The 21566-nt window shown below is 38.1% G+C and overlaps 1 protein-coding gene across 9 annotated transcripts in view; it reads left to right on the forward strand.

Moving 5' to 3' along the window:
* GAPVD1 (GTPase activating protein and VPS9 domains 1) overlaps positions 1 to 20812 on the forward strand; it is a 32411-nt gene extending 11599 nt beyond the window's left edge. For 5 of the 9 annotated variants that reach the window (XM_083807215.1, XM_083807216.1, XM_083807213.1 and 2 more), the window contains 21 exons: positions 8 to 197; positions 2441 to 2601; positions 3512 to 3641; positions 4497 to 4622; positions 5459 to 5632; positions 5938 to 6078; positions 6662 to 6796; positions 7373 to 7492; positions 8035 to 8112; positions 8237 to 8610; positions 9138 to 9225; positions 9815 to 9895; positions 10548 to 10670; positions 11125 to 11254; positions 11656 to 11765; positions 12119 to 12278; positions 12749 to 12936; positions 14314 to 14527; positions 15115 to 15187; positions 15954 to 16151; positions 16894 to 20812. In XM_083807215.1, coding sequence (XP_083663341.1) covers positions 8 to 197; positions 2441 to 2601; positions 3512 to 3641; positions 4497 to 4622; positions 5459 to 5632; positions 5938 to 6078; positions 6662 to 6796; positions 7373 to 7492; positions 8035 to 8112; positions 8237 to 8610; positions 9138 to 9225; positions 9815 to 9895; positions 10548 to 10670; positions 11125 to 11254; positions 11656 to 11765; positions 12119 to 12278; positions 12749 to 12936; positions 14314 to 14527; positions 15115 to 15187; positions 15954 to 16151; positions 16894 to 17034 — 3135 coding nt within the window. In that variant the 3' untranslated portion in view covers positions 17035 to 20812. Of the gene's footprint in view, positions 1 to 7; positions 198 to 1098; positions 1180 to 2440; positions 2602 to 3511; positions 3642 to 4496; positions 4623 to 5458; positions 5633 to 5937; positions 6079 to 6661; positions 6797 to 7372; positions 7493 to 8034; positions 8113 to 8236; positions 8611 to 9137; positions 9226 to 9814; positions 9896 to 10547; positions 10671 to 11124; positions 11255 to 11655; positions 11766 to 12118; positions 12279 to 12748; positions 12937 to 14313; positions 14528 to 15114; positions 15188 to 15953; positions 16152 to 16893 lie in introns of all 9 variants that reach the window. The other 4 variants (XM_083807219.1, XM_083807218.1, XM_083807220.1 and 1 more) reach the window with 2 other exon arrangements.
* Positions 20813 to 21566: the final 754 nt, after the last annotated feature.

Genomic DNA, 21566 nt, shown 5'->3' on the forward strand with positions numbered 1-21566 from the left:
CTTGTAGGTTGGTTTTATGCGGAATGTGATGTCAAGTGATCAACTTAAGGAAGATCGGATGGCTTTGGAAAACTTGCTAGCAAACTTGCCCCAGAACAAACCAGGGAAAAGCAGCAGCCTTGAAATGACTCCGTATAATACCCCACAGCTCTCTCCTGCAACCACTCCAGCTAACAAAAAAAATCGCTTACCAATAGGTAAGGACAGCAAACAGGCTTCCTGCATGATTTCTGATACCATGATATATTTTTTTTTTTTTTACCTTTTTTTAATCATCTTCTTAGGATTATTCTTTGGCTACATCTTCAGGTCCTGCTTTTTATTCTGTAGATGATAGAGAATTTTCTTTCGCATAAATAGCCAGGTATCTTTATTACTTTCTGATGTGAGTGTCGTGAGCTTCCCCACTCTGGACTGAACTGGAGAAGAATGCTGGAGTAGTTTTTAGGTTAATGCAAGGATAGTAAAGGGAAAGTTTGAAGATGGGAAGCAGATCTAGGAGGGAAGATTGCTTAGGAAAGTGGTAAGATGGAAGCTATGACACTTAAATAGTGGGGCAAAATAAGTTTAAAATGATTGTATCATAGAAGGGAGCAAATGTGGAGGAGGAAGAAAAAGAGTAGAACTTTGAGTATGTGTTGAGGAGAGAATCTCTCTTTGTTCTCCATTATTTGTCCAATCTAGTTTCAGTAGTTAAGATACTGTAATGCAATTTTATGTTTTCTTTTCCTGTTTTTGAACAGGTTTTCCGAATCTTGAACTTTTCCATTTCAGTAATATTTTCTCTTAATATAAGAAGTGTGGTACTCTTTGTCACTGTGTATTTATGTGGATATGACCAAATGGGATATTTCTGTTCATTTGAGACATTTCGTGTTAGTTTGTAGTAGGATCAAAATACATACAGACAGATAAGCGGCACAGAAAAACAAACCCCAAAACAAACCTATCCCATGTTGTTTTAACTCTGCTGCTGAATGGTTCTGGTCTTAGGCCTATAAAGTAGTGGCACAACAAGATTTATTTTATGATACAAAATAGTTTTGTTACTCAAAGTTTTGATTTCTTTTGTTTTACTTTAATGCTTTCGAAATCCAGGACAGCAATTGGCAGCCATTACTGCCTGGGATACTTCTGCTACCAATCTTTCAGCTCATATAACTCTAGTAACCCCTTTTGGTGGGTAATGCCCTCTTTCCGTTCTTTTCTGTGAAACTTACTTATAACACAACTGTCATACTTAAGCATGCTTTTGGTTTACTTTGGCAATCAGTTCTTTTTCAGATTTTGTAATTGATTTCTATATGAAACTCATTCTTTATGTACGTGTAGTTTTTAAGAATACCGTATGTGTATTTGTGGATGATTTTAAAATCAAAATTTGGCTGTTAGTTCTGCATACTTGCCTTGTATTCCCTGGATCAAATAAAGAAATAATTGGTGTCACGTTGCCATACTTAGCAATGTTAATTCCCTGTGGGTGTTTTTCCTTCCACAGTGTCAAACATGAAAATGAGGCTACTTGAAAAGACTAATAAAGAGTCACCAAATAATCAGAATAAAACACCTGATGTTGTATTTGCGGATCTGCATTTGAGACACATACTAGAATAAATTTTCTCTACTTAAAAGTTTTTCCTCCTAAAATGCAAATTAATTAAACATCGTTTATAAGCCACAGGAACCTAGACCTTTTTTGTTGGTAACAGACTTCCTAATGTTATCAACTAATTTATTAAGGGTCTTTCTGTGATTGGAACACACGATTTTACAAAGGCAGAATCTGTTTTTCAAGAGATCTTTTTGTTTCTTTTTGGGTGCTTTTTAAACTTTGCCTATTACTAGATCAGTGGCAATCTCTTCTAAGGATAGATGTTTTTTCTAGGTTGTGTGGGCATGTATGACTACTATTTAAAGAGCGAAGAAATAGCACATGGTTCTTAAAATATTTAAAACATAAATATCTTCCTCAATTCCTTTGAATTATATGGATGGAGTAGTCTTTTTAACAAAATGAGTGCAGACATCATATTCCCACCTCCAAGTGTATATAGTTGGGGAGCTCCTCTGCAGCTACCACCACATCAAATTCACTGTTACTACTTGGTTGCATTTTTGATTACACGTCAAAACTCTGGACCCTTTAAAGTTACTGAAATTTGTGCTAATCTTTGATGTAAAAAATTGTGCAGGCAAACAGGATGTGACATACGTTGTTTCTCTCAATTTTTATGTTATGTGCTTTTTCACAGTTCAGTACTTAATGTTAAACACTGATTCTATCTCTCAAATTCTATTAAGACTTGGCATTTTATAAATTTATTAGTATGCATGTTATTAATTTGAAACATTGCAGTTCTGTATCTCCATTGTATTGTCTTTTTTTCTCCCTAAACAAGGAACAGCTTTCTAATGTTGATATTTCAAAACACTTTCTTAGCAACTCGTAGCAGAAGTAGATCAAATATTCTAATGGATCAGCATGGAGATCACGAAGGATCCTCACAGGAGACTATCCCAGAAGTTCAGCCGGAAGAAGTGCTGGTGATTTCTTTAGGAACAGGTCCACAGATTACTCCAGGAATGATGTCAGAAAATGAGGTATGCAAAATCTATTACAGCTTAGATATTTTGAAAAATACAGCCTCTGTGTTCTTTAATAGCAGAACAATGAAGTTGTGGTGCTTAAATTCAGATAATACATTCAAAAAGTGATTAAAATCTTCACTTGTTTGTTTTACTGAACTTGGGTGTTTTAGCTTTCCAATTTCCACGTGTTAGAAGTTTTTTCTCCTCCTTTAGTATATCTGCAAGTTGTGAAAAACAGTATATTAACACAGGAAAAATGAGGCTGGCAGTTTTATGAAGAGGCTTTGTCATCTAACATGCTTAACAAACCGGGGCTGTTTCTTCTGAGCATGAATAAATTAATTCTATTACCTCCCTGTGTGCTTTGTCCTCTGCATCAAGTGATGTATGTGAATAACAGCACAGGAACGCTGATCCTGATGTTTTTGGCAGCTCAGACTTGAATCACACAAGCCCAGCTTCTTGTGAGGGTGGAGCTGTGGTCACGTTGCCACGAATGCCTTCAAAATATGTCACTTAGGTTAAGGCTGGTTTTCTAGCCTGTTCTTTCATCAGGCACAGAACAGCATTCTGCTTTCATCTTCACTGCTTTGCTTGATAGTTGGGATTATCTCCTTCTGCAGCCTTGTGTAACCATCAGTTTCCATATTACATCAGACTGATGGAGTAAGGAGGGAGCTGGTGGGCCTGCTATTACCAGGGTTTGCCCTATGTTCATGTCTTGGTTACCTTATATTCCCTCCAGGCTCTAACTTTGGAGATAAATGTGTTTTTTTCAAATGGAATGTTAGGAGTTTGATTATACCATTAACATCTAGAAAAAAAAGTACAAAAAGCATGTGCAAGTTTTTGTTCACTGTGTAATTATCTGGAAAATAGATTATGTTAAGAAAGTCTTGTTTATTTCCCCCCAACTCTCCAGGTCTTAAACATGCAGCTCGCAGATGGCGGACAAGGAGATGTCCCTGTTGATGAAAACAAACTCCATGGTAAACCTGATAAAACCTTGCGCTTTTCCCTCTGCAGTGATAATCTGGAAGGAATATCTGAAGGTGAAGGGTTACTTAAGTCTTGAAGAAGTTTTGTCACTTTTTTTCCCCTTATCTGTAAAAGAAACTTCTGTTAAATATATAGCATGTCATCTCCGCTGTTTTAAAGATCAAGCTAAGAGCTTGTCTTTTCTGTTAGCCATTCAAAGAAAAAAGTCTGGAACTGAACTTTGACCTGCAAAGGCATAACTTAGTCTGAGTATTATGACCAAAAACAGTAAGTGTATTTAGAAGAAGAGTGTTGTTGTTTTTTTAATTAAATGCACAACTAATTATTAAAGATAATCTAACTTTCCTCTAAACTTAGAGTTCTCAGACTTTTTTTTTTTCATCATGTTTTAATAAACTATTACATATCTCAGAATGGTTTCTGGACTCAGGACAACTCCTTTATATTAACCTCAGACACAACAAAGCAGAAGTTTATCTGTGGTGTCGAAGAGGTCTGTACAAATTATTTAGTGTGCTTTATTTTTTATAGCTTCTGTAATGTAGTTCTTGCTCTCTTTTCTTTCTTCTCAAATAAACAATAATTTAATTAAAGAAAAAGGCTTTATTGACTTTCAGTTGAAGTATGGTAATGGTGACATTCTAGATATCTCTGGTAATCTATTTGTAGGTTATGATAGTCAGCATGGTCCGTCGTACATGTGAAGTATAAATCATAGTGCAGATTAAGAATCTACAGAGTCGGGATCAAGAGTAGCAAAACACTTCGTTCATCAGTTCAGTATTTTGTATTGGAACAACTACTTAATTTCTCTTAATCGTTGTTGTTAATTGTGTCCTGGATTGTTAATCCTGTATATTTGGAAACTGTTATTCAAATTAGATTTATGGTAAAATGTGTTTTCACAGGTCCTTCAAATCGCTCCAACTCTGTATCATCTTTGGATTTAGAAGGAGAGTCTGTATCAGAGCTTGGTGCAGGCCCCTCTGGGAGCAATGGTGTTGAAGCTCTGCAGCTGTTAGAGCATGAACAAGGCAGGTGCTAATTCTCTGAAACAAGTGCCTGAGGTGCTGTAGATGCTAAAGCCAAAGTTCTGTGGAAAAAGGTTGAGAAATTTACTAGTTTGGGGAAAAAATAAGGAAATGTTCACCCTGTGCAATCAGTCTTGCATTTATTTCTGTGGCGTTTTTGTTTTTCCTCCTAGAAATATTTCTTGTAGTCCACAGGAAAAGAAAATTGCATGGAATTTTGAGACTTAAGTCCTTTATAGGAAACTGCTTGTAAAGTTTTGTTTGATACTTAATTTCCCTTTAAGGGAATAAGGTGGTCTACCTTGGAGTAGTCTTAAAGCAGCTGAATAGCTTTCTGTTTAACATAAATTTGTGAAACACCGGAACGGGTTGCCCAGAGAGGTTTTGGAGCCTCCAACCTTGGAGATTTTCAAAACATGACCATGACCAACCTGCTGTAATTGACCATGTTTCGAACAGGGGGTTTGGGCTTGAATGATCTCTGGAGATCCCTTCCAACTTCAACAATTCTGTGTTAAGTTTTTTATTGGAATTGTATAAGTTTCTTGATAATGTGTTAAATTTTATCTATTACTTTATCTGTCAGTTTGGTTGATAGGTCACCATGTGTTTTTTAAGACTCTTCTTACATCTCAGATGTACTTAAACATTGCTTTCAGGGAGCATCTCTTGAATTGTATAATGGTGCTTTACAGGCCTTACTTGTAAATACTATCTTATGTGACAGAATTAGTGTTTGTGCTTTTTTTCCCCCCCCTTTAATGTACTCTTACAGATTTTCAATTAGAAGTAATCAGAGAAGCCTTTCAAAAAATTCAGAACTTTTTATTTTTATATAGCCACAACTCAGGATAATCTTGATGACAAGCTCCGTAAGTTTGAAATCCGTGATATGATGGGGTTGACTGATGACAGAGATATATCAGAAACTGTCAGCGAAACTTGGAGTACAGATGTCTTGGGTAGTGACTTTGATCCAAATATTGATGAAGACCATTTGCAAGAAATTGCAGGTAACTCAGTTGTGCATCTGGTATGTTAAAATGTTTCATGCTTGCTTTGAAATGGTGAAGCTCCAGAACCCTTCTCCTCTCTTTCTAAATAGGTGTTTTCATTGATTAAAGTGGAGCTGCTCTGTAGGAGGATTTTGTGTGCATGACTTGTATTGTGTTTGGTTGCCCATTTTTATCTTTGTAACATTGTCTTTCATTATTAGTTTATTAAGGACACTTACAAGAGGAAAAATAAGAACACGTTGTGTTAGACTTATCTTCAGAAAGTATACATCTAGTTGTACATTTCTGCTTTACTTTTGCAGGTGCAGCTGCAGAGAACATGCTAGGCAGCTTGCTGTGTTTACCAGGTTCAGGATCTGTGTTGCTTGATCCTTGCACAGGTTCAACCATATCAGAAACCACAAGCGAGGCCTGGAGTGTGGAAGTATTACCAAGTGACTCAGGTCAGAATTATGTAGCTTGTATTTATTACTTCAGTGTGAACCAGAGGCATATAATCCAAAGCAACAGCCTCTTCCTCTGTTTCCTCAAGAAACTCTTGTTGTAAGCTTAAGTTAATATTTTTGAATACTTCTAGTATTAGAAGGATGTATTATTCCTAGGCAGAGAGAAGATAAAAAGCATTGTAAGAGACTTAACTGCTACTTAATAAATTCTTAAGGGCTGAAAAAGGAGGGAAGGGAATGCAAAGCAAAATTGTTAGCTCTTTTTTATAGTGCTGTTTAGTAGTGCTATATTTGATCACGATTTACTTTGGTTGTTTTGGCTGTATACTGTTGTCTCTAAGTAATACAATACTTAAACTGATAAGAACTTGTCAAAATGCCTATGCAAATAGGGCATTGCTATCTGTGCAGAGTCCTGCCTTCTATGCACGGAGAAAACTTGCTGAAGTGGTTCAGTTAGCTTAAAAATTAATATTCCAAATCAAGCCTCACACTCTTCTTTTTGTATGTGAATTTTAAGGGAGCCTAGCATTGAGTAATGATGCTTTTTCTCTCTTCTCTGTGTTGTCTCCCTTTGTAGAGGCCCCAGACCTAAAACAGGAAGAAAGACTGCAAGAACTGGAAAGCTGTTCTGGGCTGGGTAGCACATCTGATGACACAGATGTAAGGGAGGTCAGCTCTCGACCCAGTACACCAGGCCTCAGCGTTGTATCAGGTGTGTTTAATTGAGTCTGAAAACACACTGGTATATTAGAACATAGCATCTGCTCTGCTGCGTTTGCTTTAGTTTCATGAGAAAAAAATTATATGTAACTTTTTGTACTCATTCTGGGATTTTCAAAGCTGTAATTCTTTATTTAACTTAGAAAATTAAAAAAAAAAAAGTAGCAATGCATAGAATACTGTGTGGTACAGTAGTAATGGTTAGTAGTGGAGCATTGATTTAGAGGAAACTCCTAACTTTCTTGTATTTAGTTTATTATCGTAACTTTAAGTAAATCGGCATATATGTACTTGAGTTCCTAGTTTTCCACAAAGTATTTATCAGAGTGAAATATCTTTCTAATGCACGTTTTCAAAGTGTATTCATGGGTGTGTTAAAACCATTGAATATGTAAAGCAGAAATATAAAATCTCATTTTACAATTATGGAAGTTTGGAATGCTTTTAAGTGGTGCTGTCAGTTAGGACTTGATTATTGCATTGCTCACCAAACATTTTAACAGCTTCAGGATTTTACCTCCTTTTTGTCTGGAAGAGTATTTAAGGTGCTTCTTTTGTTATATGTAAGGTATTAGTGCAACATCTGAAGATATTCCTAATAAGATTGAGGATCTCAGGTCTGAATGTAGCTCTGACTTTGGGGGAAAAGATTCTGTGACAAGTCCTGACATGGATGAAACAGCCCATGGTAAGTAAGATACCAGTAAATGAGAAGTAAAAACTCTGATAACTGAGGTCTCACAACATTAGTAAAAGTGATGTGTTTATAATGGATATTGAGAATCCCCGAATTTTTACGTTGTAGTAGAAGCTCAGAGGATACTCCTCCTCTCCTAGTTTTTTCCCTATTTCAAAGATCTGATGGCTGAGAAGTTCAGTATTTTCCTTATTTCTAGCACTGTATTTGTTTGGCAAAGAGATGCCGGTATTTTGTAGCACTAGAGCTTGATCCTTCAATCTAAGATTGCCTTTTGCTAATTCTGTTCGATTGCATTGATTGTTTTCTTGCACTTTGGAATTGGTCTGCTCCTCAAGATTTTCCCCATTTTTGTGATGCAGTTTTTTGATCATCAGGCCACATTACACAGGAATCTTTCCGTATCAGAATATCTTTAATAATTTTTTAGAACATAAGTTCTGTGAACTGTTACTGAGGGCTGTTTTTTCAATGTCCCTTACATGCAAGTGGTTCTTTGAACAATGCTAACTTTTTTTTAACCTGTGTTTCAGGAGCTAGTCAGTTGACATCTCCTCCTTCTCAGACAGATTCTTTGCTTGCATTGTTTGACCCTCTGTCATCAAATGAGGGTAAGTGGTAAAGAATAAGCTTTGTTAATAAAAATTGCCATTCAATACTTCTATGTTAGTATCAGCTAATTTGGATGAATATTAACAGAAATGTGTGTGGCTTCTTTTATGTTTATTACCTCAGGTGTATCAGCTGTAGTAAGGCCTAAAGTACACTATGCAAGACCATCTCACCCACCACCAGATCCACCGATTTTGGAAGGAGCTATGGGAGGTAATGAGGCCCGATTGCCAAACTTTGGGTCTCACGCTTTAATTCCAACTGATCTAGAAGCATTCAAGCAGAGGCATTCTTACCCAGAAAGGCTAGTCCGCAGCAGGAGTTCAGATATAGTGTCATCAGTTCGGAGACCTATGAGTGATCCTGGGTGGAACAGACGTCCTGGTAATGAGGAGAGGGAACTTCCGATGCCAACCACCAACACTGGGACAGCCGTTCTGGTGGCTGCATCTCAGTCGTCGTCTTCATCTCCCAGTAAAGACTCCTCTAGGGGAGAGGTGAGGTTCCTGTTTATCATTTTGTGTTGTTGGTTTGTTTTTTTGCCTAGCGTGCCCACTATAATTATGCTTCTCATGCCAGAAAGCTGTTAGTAAATGTTTTTAACCAAGGAATTACAATGTATTGTGGGTACTTCTTAAAAATTGGCCAATGACATGCAAACTAAAACTACAGGCATTCAGATTGACTTAAATCTACCTGTTTCCTCTTAAATTTACTGGATAAGCTTTACTTGACTTGGTAGGATTTCAGAAATAGTTCTGTTGTATTGTTAAAATGGAAAATGGTGCAGCTTCCTGAAAAGCAATTGATTTAAAAAAAATAAATTCTTTTCACAGCATTTGTGTTGTATTCTTGGCTGTCCTCCTCAGGAGGGGTATTTCTAACTTAACCTGCTCTGGCTTTCTGTACTCTGCCATAGTTCTGTTTTTACAGTTGATAAAGCATAACCTGTAGCTGTTGAGGAGAAATTGTCTTTACACGTGATGTGGTAATGTACTAAAATACATATTCCATCCCTCTACAGATTGAAGAGCGAAAAGACAGTGATGATGAGAAGTCTGACAGAAACAAGCCATGGTGGAGAAAACGTTTTGTGTCTGCCATGCCCAAAGGTAGGATCATGTCTGTCTGGTTTTGGTGCTTTAGTACGTGATGCCTTTTTATTTTATCTTTAGTCACTTCCATAGAATTTTTTACTGTTTCATAAGATAATCCTCAGAGCATCAATGTGTGACTATAAATAACAATATCAGTGTTTTAATATTGCTTTATTTGGTCTTCTGTTTCACAATTGACTGTCTTTACATCTTCCCCCTGGACTTAATAATGGGAAGGAGTTGCCAGAAAAGATTCTTGTCATTACAACAAATATTTGAGTTATGACTGTTGGCTAAATTAAAGTATAAATTAAAAATAAATAGAAATGGAAACCAACATGACTCCTAATAATTTCGTAGAATGTACTGGAAGGCAAAGCTGTTTTAAAAAAAAAAAAAAGCGCTCTGCCTGGCTCTTGGTAGTATTTTTGTTAACCGTAGAACTTACTGCATATGCTGATAATACAGTTTAGCTCCAACTCACAGATAGGCTTTTGATGATGTTTATTTGGTGACAAATTTCCTCGTTAGCCATTTTCTTAAAGTTTCTTCAGTCTGGATTTTATCTCAGCGTAGTCCCTGATAAGCTACCTTGCATTTTCAGCTCCAATTCCATTTAGAAAGAAAGAAAAACAGGAAAAAGACAAAGATGACATGGTGCCTGACAGATACTCAACACTTCAAGGTATGTGAATAATATCATCATAGAAATTTTTGCTTGTAACATGCCCTTTAAAATTCCAGAGTGCCCATTAGGTGTCCAATACCAGAAAGAAATGCACTATTATAGTTAATGTTCACAACCCACTTTCTGAATAAGAAAGTGGATAAAGACTTGTTTCCTTGAAGACTGATTTTTAAATTGTCATGATGCTTCTGTCAATAGTACTGGAACCTTGGCTCGAGTCTTTTTTTTTTTTTTTCTCTCCATTAAAAAGCTTGCGTCCTTATCATAGCTGAGCTGTAAGGCTAGCTGCAGACGCATTCCTGTGATAATTTCTTCAGTGCTAAATTTAAACATAATTTGGACCTGGGTGTTGAGTTTTCTATTTTCCTAGTCATTTCTAGAAGTCTTCAAATAGACAAGAACTGTTTGTGTATACAGTATAAATATGCCAAGGATTTGGCTTTATTTGCTCGCTTTCATTGCACTTTATTTTTTTTCCTACTTTTGCTTCAGACCTCATAAATGTATTTGAATTGTGGTTTTATGCAACACAAGCAGCTATTTGTTTTGGCTAAGGCAGAGTCCAGATGCGTGAGTCTAAATTTTTGTATTTAGCTTTCAGTTGTCACAATATAAGGTTAACTCCTTTTGTTTTTAATGGTCTTTTCAGATGATCCCAGCCCAAGGCTCAGTGCACAGGCGCAAGCTGCAGAAGATATTCTGGATAAATACAGGAATGCAATTAAGCGAACCAGTCCTAGTGAAGGAGCTTTAGTAAACTATGACAGTGGAGGTGAGAACCTGGCTTTTATAGTCATCACTGACATAGTTTTTCCTCCTTAAAGATAAAAAGCACTTCAGTGTTCTAGACAAACGTTAGTGCTAACACCTGAACAATGTGAGCTTTAAAACAGGAACATTTTCTCATATAACCTGTAGAGTAGTTTGTTTGAGAATTAAATTAGTATTCCCAAGGGCAGCTCTTCCATGTTGCCATTGAGGTGGCTGTTTAAAAAAAGCAAACTGGCAAGAGATGTGCTATTAACAAATGGATACTGAAGAAGTATATTGTCTTTGAAAACTGTTGCAATTTCTTCTTAGTAACTTGCAGATTGCGTATTTTTCAAAATAGGTCTTCCACTTATTCAGAACAAGTTATTTTATTTGCTGTCTTTGTTTCTCCTAGAGTATTAGTCTAGGTTCTTCTTCAGACTCCTTCACTCATGTGTAACTTTTTATTTTCATAGAGACTACAGGGGATGGTGAGAGCGTGCATGACTCTCCACGTGATGAGGCTTTGCAAAACATGTCTGCAGATGATCTACCAGACTCTGCAAGTCAAGTAGCCCAGCCACAAAGTTCTGCTTTCTCCTATAGGTAAACACATCTGCGAGTTTAATCGTAACCACAAAGCAGAAGTAAAAGCTGAAGCCATGTTATTGATTCCCACAAATATCAGTGTGGATAATGGTGTCTTCCTTAATTGTAAATTTCTATGTGCTTTTAGTTTTGAGCATCTCAGACTGTTCTATTTCCACCGAGGTAGTGAGGGATGTTGTAATTTGAGAGGAGAGATCAATTCATTGGAAAAATTCATGTGAAACTGGTCTAGGTGGTATATCAAAAGAACTGATACTCGAAAGTCTTGACAACATGGGTGTATTAAAATTATGTTAAATAACATTTAGTAAGTTTAAAATAAAACAACAGAAACAAAAAACAGACTGCTTAATGAAGAAGCTGTGTTTGCATTTAAGAAAATGCTTTTCCTCTTTAAGGGATGCAAAGAAGAAATTGAGGTTGGCTCTTTGTTCAGCAGATTCTGTTGCCTTTCCAATGTTGACACATTCAACAAGGAATGGTCTACCAGATCACACAGACCCTGAAGGTAAATTTTCTTTATGCATTCAAATGTTTTGTACTGTATTCATCTCCTCTTTTCTGCAGTCTAATGATGCCTGTACTGCAGGTTATAGGTTTACTTGCAGACAGGTCAATCTGTCTTCTTGTCTGGTCCTCTTCACATTTCAGAATAATTCTAAATAGTAAGTAAGGTAGTGATATGAAAACTTACCCCTTGATATCTGGGAAGCTCAGAAATACTTAATTTAACACTCATTGTGTCATGTACAGAAGTTTTGGTTTAAACTGCTGCATACGTCTCCCATATTCAAGACTGTTGTTCCATTTTCATTATGCCTACATCCTTTTCCTTAATAATTTTTCTTTTTTCTTTATTAGATAATGAAATAGTGTGCTTCTTGAAAGTTCAGCTAGCTGAAGCTATTAACCTTCAAGACAAGAACTTGATGGCCCAGCTGCAAGAAACAATGCGATGTGTAAGCCGCTTTGATAACAGGACCTGTCGAAAGCTGCTGGCCTCTATTGCAGAGGACTATAGGTTTGTTCTGTGTCTCATTATTAGTGGGTTTATGAATTCATATACTTACTCACTAACAGATTGGAAAGATCCATTTTGATTTAAATTGTACTTTACCAAATCAGGTATTATATTTCTGCTTTCCCACAAAGTGATGACATTGTCTCCTGTTTCTGGGAATGGCTTAAAGTTTGGACCTTAAGTCAGTTCAGGTAGAAATAAACTTGAATTAAATCAGTTTGTGGCTAATGTTCAGCTCTTAACACACAAAAGAGGCAGTTTAGAATTTGCTTTAGTCTTGCAGTCTGGAGTGCTGCAAGGGCAGTGAATTCAGGCAGAGAAGTCTGTGTAAGACTGAATTTCCTAATTCAGGTGTTATCTTTGTTTTAAAAACAGCAGGTTGAAGATTATTCTTGCACTACAGCTTAACAGTTTATAAAGCTATTATTTTCTATCTTCTCTGTGAATCTAATGTAGAACACTTCTTTTAGGAAAAGAGCTCCATATATCGCTTATTTAACTCGGTGTCGCCAAGGTCTACAAACAACACAAGCACACTTGGAAAGGCTGTTGCAAAGAGTTTTGCGAGATAAAGAAGTGGCCAACAGATACTTCACTACAGTATGTGTAAGGTTACTGCTCGAGAGCAAAGAAAAGAAAATAAGGGAGTTTATTCAAGGTAAGATTAATGCAGACTGTGGATTGTTTATATTACTTCACTCGGTATTTACGTACTGTCTTGGGTTAATATTTTAAAGTATAACTCCTGGTCTGAGGAGTGGATTCCTAAAACAGTCTTCATTTCAGCTAGTGAATTAATGGCTCAAATGTACAGATTACTGTGATTTAACATTGTCTTGTGTCAGCTAAGCTGTGGTAACTGTCTGTGTTTTTCATGGGCTAGAATGAAAGTAATTTCACCTCACCTGGCCTTAAAAGTGATGCTAAGTCATATTATCTAGCATCTGCTCCAAGCATGAACACTGTTAAGCAATTAAGATTGACTGACTAATTATGAAATGATAAATTAAGTTGCAGCATTTAGTCATCAGCACAGATCCTGTGGTTGTATCTTAGAAGATGTGGAGAAGAGTAGTAATTTGAATCAGATGAATCAAAGATACAAAAATGTCATAGCATAAGGAATATAGGCACAGGAAGACAACTCCCAAAACAGGGCCTCTTAGAACAAACTATTTCTGTTATATATGCACATACCTGACTTAATGAAGCACATAAGAAATTTGGAGTCAGTTCTTGCTCCTGGAGCAGATAGTGCTGTATATTAAATCTGTCTGAATAGGCTGGTATTAGTATAAGAATTTATATCTACTGGGATTAAATTCTGGTAACAAGATTCAGTGACCCAGAAAAGGAGTTAAGCCCTTTCATTGGACAGAAAGAAGGCAGCTATTTCTGGATGATCTAAAAGAGAAATTGGCAACTGTGGCATTTAGGCTGCTGGCAGATGTGAGTGGCAGTTGTCTTCTGATCCAGAATGCTATAAATATGATGCTGATGAATGGCCAGTGATTTGGTCACGCTGCATTAACTTGGCTGCATCACTCGTTCTGTATTTTGTAGATAAATGTGAATGTTGCAACTATGCATACTTAATAAAGGTAGGGGTAGAAAATAGTACACACAGGTTTTCTTGATTTTATTTATTTTTCCCTCTCCCTGACAACTTTGTGTGCACTCATTCCAACCAGTTCTGGTGATTGTTCTGCGTTATCTCTGTGGGTGGCTAGAAAGAAAGTACAAGAATTGGTACTGCAGAGGAAGTGATTGATACATTATCAAGTATTTTAACTGTATGCTTTGCTAAATATGGTCTATATGCTTTTCCTTTAATTCCTTTGCTTAATTCAGGTGTTCTTGCCTGAATTTCCCTGACCAGGGTGTGGGCAAAACAGAGCCCCAGTGTTGCCTAGCGAGAAGTCTGAAATGTATTCTGAGCTCTTCTTTCCAGAAAAATATCTAGGAAATGTTTTTGTTTGTTTGTTTGTTTGTTTTTTAAACTTTAACTGAATGTGCTTTTTTTACTTTTTATCAGATTTCCAGAAACTTACAGCAGCAGATGATAAAACAGCCCAAGTTGAAGATTTTCTTCAGTTCTTATATGGGGCGATGGCTCAGGATGCCATATGGCAGAATGCCAGTGAAGAACAGCTTCAGGATGCACAATTAGCTATAGAGCGCAGTGTGATGAATCGTATTTTCAAACTTGCGTTCTACCCTAATCAGGATGGAGATATTTTGCGTGACCAGTAAGTTACTGCAATTTGAAGTACCTGGTTTCTTTTTTGCAGTTGGTGCAGAAGGAAGCTCTGTGGTCTTCATGTGACAAACTTGATTGTCGTAAGGCCATCATGCCATATAAACTTGTTTCCTTTTAGAACATTTTGTACAAAACCAAAGAAGTACTTTAGCATCACGTGCAAAAGTTTGTGTTTGCAGCAAACAGCTAGAATGAAATAAAATTCTAAGTATAATGACTTGAGATACAGACTTTCAGCTCTGCAGGTGTGTATGCTGAGAATAATTGAAATCTGCTTCAGGACTTGCTCTTTCCATTTTCTGTTTTAGTACAGCACTCTCCATGCATTTAGGTGTTTTGCTACTTCTTAGAACATGTTTTTTGAATGCTTTACTGGCTGCATAGTTGAACTTGATTGTATGGCAAAATCCTGCGTGTCACTTACTGACCTAATGTCCATTAGCTGGGACCACCGTGATATACATTTCTGAAGATCTTCTTTACAGTATACCAAACCTGAAACTACTGGGAAACCCCAGGGGGCTACTGGCTGGCTGCTGCTTACCTCTTACTCTTATTTTTTCTGTTTGTTTTTAGGGTCCTTCATGAACATATACAAAGGCTATCTAAAGTAGTGACTGCAAACCACAAAGCACTTCAGATACCTGAGGTAACAACTTCTCCTTTCCTTTGCTTTGTGCGTTGAGGTTCTTGGGTTTTGATCGTGTTTATGATGAGGGGAGGATTGTTTTGCTTTACATCTAGAAACATTGTTTTTCTATCTGTGCCAGCTGTAATACCCTGCACGAAAAACACTGCGCCAATACTAAGATGCAGTAACTTTCTGATAGTTTCCTTCAAAAGACAAGACTTCAACCCTTTATATTTCTAATGTGATTCATAGGCTATAGCTGTGGTTTGCAGTTATCAAGTTAGCTTTCAGAACTAGCCATCATTAACAGAACCGTGACACATCTCTGAATTTGCACAGCATTTTCAATTTTCTCATGGTTAATAAGGTAACTAAAAGCAGGTTGGTAGGCTTAAGAAGTCTGCGAGAGGCTGAATGTTTGCAGCCTTCCTAGTTCAGTGCTTGAGCTGTGTGACTCCAAACAGTGAGCATTCATAAAGCTGCTTATAGGGAAGACAGAGACGTACAGCTCTACCTTCTTTCAAAATAGTGTACTGGAGAAGTCAGTAATAAGTACAGGCTAATCATGTTAATTGCACATACAGCATTGTCTCCTTGTACTTTTTCATTATAACACAGCAGGAAGCGACCTTTTTTCTGAGTGTAATGCAACCATCTTGACCTAGAGCTTCCTGCTAGTCTGGAGCCTTGCTCCCGCCTGCAAGTCTGTGGTACCTCAGATCCTTTGTGGTGCACATTAGTAGCTTGGACAAATGAGAACAGGCAATGTGTTTCTTTTTCCTAGGTATATCTCCGGGAGGCACCGTGGCCATCTGCACAGTCTGAAATCCGCACAATAAGCGCTTACAAAACCCCCCGAGACAAAGTACAGTGTATCCTGCGAATGTGTTCAACAATCATGAACCTGCTTAGTTTGGCAAATGAAGATTCAGTACCTGGGGCAGATGATTTTGTTCCTGTTCTGGTCTTTGTTCTCATAAAGGTGAGTTCTTCTGCAAAGATCACAAACTTCAATTAATTCTTTTAATAAGCAAGCACACATTAGGAAGAAAAATAATTCATTTGGGTAACTGGGAGCATGCTAAACTTAAACAAGCAAACAAACAAAAAAACTAATTCAGCATGTTTAAATAGAAACATCAGAAATGTGATCACAGTTACGGTTTTTGAATCCAAGCAAACTTCGCTAGTTGGAACCAAGGAAATTGGGACCAAGCATTGTTGGAGTGATGGTGATGGTTCTTTTTTGTAGTTGTTGTTTTGGGTGGTGGGTTTTTTTTTGTGTGTCCATCAGCCTCTGTTATCTGTGCATGCTTAATGTTGTCCTCTTCGACATCCAAGATTCACATTAGTACTGACTTGCATTTTTTTGAAGCATGAGGGTTTGGAGAATGGTCTGTGATGTATAAAATTCTAAAATAATAGGCTATTCCATGTGTTAAAATCTGTGATGGCTTTTATAGATTCTGCCTGTGTTGTTCTTTCTCTTGGCCTGTTAGTTGTTTTTCCTTGTTGGAAAAATGCTCCTTTCACCAAGTCAGATGTCTTCTGAGGATGTGAAAAGGGGGTGGTCTGGATAAGCAGTCACTATCCTACAGATGTATTGCATAATCATGTACATATTTGTGAGATCACTGCAGAAATAGAATTGTACTACTATGTATCTTACAATTCTCTACAGTTAGCTTTGCAAACAAACTATCTTTTTCTTCTTTAACCCTCAGGCAAATCCACCTTGCTTGCTGTCCACTGTTCAGTACATTAGTAGTTTCTATGCCAACTGTTTATCTGGAGAAGAATCTTACTGGTGGATGCAGTTCACAGCAGCAGTTGAATTCATTAAGACTATTGATGATCGCAAGTAACTCAAACAGCACATACACGGGCAGACTGTTAGCAGAAGAGTCTATAAGAATGTACAACAGCTGCAAAAGCTAAGAAGAAACTTTTCTTGTATATAATATTGTACAGAATTGCGGCATTTTAAAACACACCTTTACTAACCAAATTAATTTAACAGGTTTTCCTCTTCTCTTTTGGTTGCGTTTTTCTCCCCTGTAGATACTGGCACTGTAAAAGGGACCACAGTTTTCAGGTATTTTGGAATCTCAAAATATGCAGAAAAGTCTCCATGTTTTTTTTCATCACCCCTTTTCCTGAATTCTTACTCACGTGAATAATTCACTTCATTTCTAATGGAATACTGAAACAAGAAGAATCAGGGCAACCACTTAGTATACTTTCTAGCTTAATACACCTTTTATTAATAAAACACCAGCCACACTGCAAGTTTGTAGTAGGTGACATTAGTTACCAATTGTATTTCACCTAAATTTAAAATCTGAGAGGACAATGTAAATATTATATAACTATATTTAATGCATTGCAATTATCTTTGGACTCATTATCCTTTAAATAAACAAGCAAAAGCCTCTCTGACCTCTAACAGGTTGTTAAGTACTGTGTTTTGGTAAATGAAAGGACTTTCTCAAAAGGAGAGATCTCAAGATTAAAAAAGGACAAACTAAACTATTTATTAAAATGTAATTACTGAAATTTCTGAAACTGGAATTTATAATAGACAGGGCTTAATTGATAGCTAAACGCTTTTTGGCTAGGGCATTAGGGTGTTATAAAGGTTTGAATATATAGAGGAGAGGGACTGTAAGTTACAATAGATAAGTCTAATATAAAAAGGAGTAATAATACCTTACTGTAATATTTTTTTCTGAAATATTGTGTATACTGTACAAACCCCAAACAGAGATCCTTAACAAAACCTTGGGCTGTAATATATATTTTGATTAGTGACATTAAATACATATGCCAGGGGTTTCAGTGAATGTTTTTACTAAATGTTCTTCATGTTGTCTGCTATGCAGCAGTGCAAGTTTTACTGTTCATATAAAATATTTTAAAATATAACACTGTTCTTTATGAAACATATCATGACATCAGGTCAGGGTGTTTTATAGATTTCTCACCCCACCTTTCCCTTAAACTGCTAATTATGAATTCAAAGACGTTTTTATGCACAACACCCCATAAATTTTTCATGAATGAAATGGTCTGAGTGATGGCCAGTGGTTGTCACCTGTATATAAGCAATTGCTGTTCTTTTTTAGTTAGAATTACACTGAAAAAGGACAGTGAGCATTTAACTTTTTCATGTCAGTATTATTCCTTGCTCTTCCTGGAGTGTTCAGTGCACTTCTGACAGAGGGATGTGTTAAGACTTGGTGTCTGTGACTGGTAAAGGAAACAAAATCTTTCTCACATTCTTTACAAAATATGTTCTTTTTTGTTGTTGTTGTTTTGCTTTTTTTGTTGGGTTTTGTGTGTGTGTTTGTGTGTGTGCATTTTGATGATTAAAACCTGTAAGGAACTAGTACTTAAAATCACTTGGTTAACTGAAATTAGAACAATTTATGTAAAGTATCAAGTGCTTGATTTGGCTGTGCTGCTTGTCAAGGCATAATTAAAGAAACTTATTTTCTAGGGCTCTATATGTAATTCAGTATAGCATTTTTGCCAAGCTAATCACAGGTGAAAGAGTGGAATGGTAACTTTTTTTTTTAATAGTCTTTCTCCTTTATTAGAGACTTGATTGTGTGGAGGAGCAACACTCAATAGAAATGGAATTCTTCTGATCTGCCTTACTGTGGGAACTCAGTGTGTGTACCACTGCAACATTCTGGTTATTTAGCCTTGATGGGTTTTTGGTGCTGAACATGTAACTTAATATTGCAAGCACAGCCCTGACCGATAACACACAGCAGTGAAGCACAAATATGCCCTCGAAAAAGATATGGCCAGATCATATCTAAAAGCAATATAAATTTATTTATATTGAAGTGTCCTATAATACGTAATTATTACTTGAATATCTGAGATGTTAAGACCAATGTATGAAAATACTTTTAGTCCTGAAGTTTGGGTTTTAGTTGAGGATAATATTTGATCCTTAAATCAGTCTTGTTCTAAATCTTACTAGTTTAAAAGATGGCACGACACCTAAGCTGGTGATGACCCTGTGCATTGCGTCCCATTTGCAAGCTTGGCGAACAGAGTCTGATCAGCATCACCTGGTCTTTCAGATTTGCTTTCCTTCATGGAAGTGGCAAGAACCATTTTCTTCATTATTTTTATTAATTTGCTTTTCTGTGTAGAAAAATGATTAGAAGAACTGGAGTAATTTTTTAAAAACATTTTTAAACCAGTAAGTGTTTCGGTGAGCCCCAGATTAGCTGAGAGTATTCATTGCAAGATGGTCCTTTGCCTTTTTTTTTACCTGCTCTTGAAAGTCCGTTATATAGTATTACTAGGTGTAGTTAGAGAATTAGGCTTTCCAAAGAATTAAAAACCTTGTAATGTCATCTTAATATTTTCCCCTGGTGTCCCATAACATTTTGTTTTAAAATGATAAATTACGTGTATAGGAAGTGATGTTGTTAGATTTTGGTGTGCAATAGTAAATGTGAAAAGAGTGCATAAAGGACCAAAAGTAACAGAACTGTTGCCAAAAGGTGCCAGCCAACCATGTACACCTGTTTCTGTAAACTTGGTGCTTTCTGTTAAAATTACGTCAACCACTGAAGAATGAATGGAACACCCTGAGGGAAAGGGGCTGGGGGGAGGTCATTAGCAGTAAGTAGATTGCATTCATGGACTTGGGGTTTGGTCATTGACTTCAGCACTGGGTGTTAGCGTGTCTGGAGAAACTGCCAAATTGAACAATGGCCTGACTATGCCTGTTAATTTTTGCAAAGGTGGTGTTTTCCTTTTTTGCGGGGTAGCGGAGTGAAAGAAAAGGGCTGGTTCTTTCATCCCCAGGAGATTCCTTTTTTGCTCCTAACTCTAAAGGAGTTTTCTCTTTAAGGCTTTTTTTAGATCCTCTTTAAGGAGAATTGGAATGTGTATGACCTATTAATCATTTAGGTTTAAAGGTTTTTGTTTTAAAGACCTTATATTACCAAATGCTGAATGTAACTGCCATAAATTTCAGGAAAAAAAGCCACTATCGCGATCCCCTTTCCTGTAGGTGGGTTTCTGGTGAGCACAGTGTTGGTTTGTATCACTCGCAAACATCGGTGTTCTGTAAGCAAAATTCCAGCAGAAGTTTGAGAACTCACCGCCGCGTTAGAGCCGAGTGGCGTGTAGGGGAAGGCTGGTGGGCCGGAGAAGGAGCAGCAGGAGAAGGCAGACCTGTTTAGCCGCAAAGCTTCAAGCAAGTGAAGCATGTGTGTGTGAAATCGAGTGTAACGTATGTGGCCGTGCTGCTGTACCCACTGCGCAGCCTGGGGCTGGCAGCATGACGGGAGAGCTGGAGCAGCAGGCAAACGGCGGACAAGGAGGGGGAAGGATGCTCTGATTCGGGTAACAGCTGGTAACCTGGTTGAGCCTGTACTACTTGAGAATTAATCTCTGCTGCGTTAGTAATGTGTGTTCTGTACCTTTTAATTGTGCTTTACCTCTATTTAAAAGCTTTGTACTGCCTCTCCTCTTTGAGACTGGTAAAGCCTTTATAAATCTAAATTAATGAGCTTGCACAATCTTGTACACAGGAAACCCATCTTGTCTCTAACATGGTTATTAATGTACTATTCTGTAAAAAACCGATTAAAAGGAGAGCAGTTTACCTGACTAGGCTTCCTCTTTCTGCATCGCTCCCCGGAGCAGCGGCAGTGCCGCAGGTACCGTCCCACGAGGACCGGGCGGCACCGGGGAGGCGCCGCTCTCCTCCCGCTTCAGCCGGCCTTTCCCTTCGCTTCCTCGGTCACACGGCGGGGCCCTGCGGAAGGGCTCCGCTGCGGGAGGGCCGGGGCTCCCTGCCCCTGCCTGCCCCGGCGGTACCGGGCCGCTCCCCGGGCCCCCGCCGCCGCCACCCCCCGGCCCCCGCCGCCGGCCCTCGCCCGCCCCCTGGCGGCCGCGCGGGGCGCCTGCAGCGCCGGGCCCCGCTCCCGGTCCCGGTCCCGCTCCCGTCCCCCCCCGCCCCGGGGCGCCGAGCAGCGGGGCCGGTTCCGCCGCCCGGCCGCGGCCGCCCTCCGCTGGGTCCCCGCAGCGTTATTGACCTTGATTCTCTCTCATTTGCATCCGGCATTTTTCATCCTCTGGAATATGGCGTTTGGGGACCTTTCCATCATTAAGTGGATTTACAGCAATTTCCTTATGTGTTTTCTCCAAGGGATTCTGTTATGAGAGGCACATTAAATCTCCATTAATACCTCATTATCCGACTGATAAGATTACCATGATAATGAGGCAGAAATTCTAATTGTTTCACTTCTTATTGTGCCTTTCATTAAATCATATACCTGGAAGTTGCCAGCGCAGAGGGGAGCTCCGGGCCCTGGGAGGGGAGCCCGTCCCCATGTGCCGGTCGCGTCCCGCGGCCCTC

Source organism: Anser anser (assembly GCF_964211835.1).
Source record: "Anser anser genome assembly, chromosome: 21".
In the NCBI taxonomy this organism is placed as follows: Eukaryota; Metazoa; Chordata; class Aves; order Anseriformes; family Anatidae; genus Anser; species Anser anser.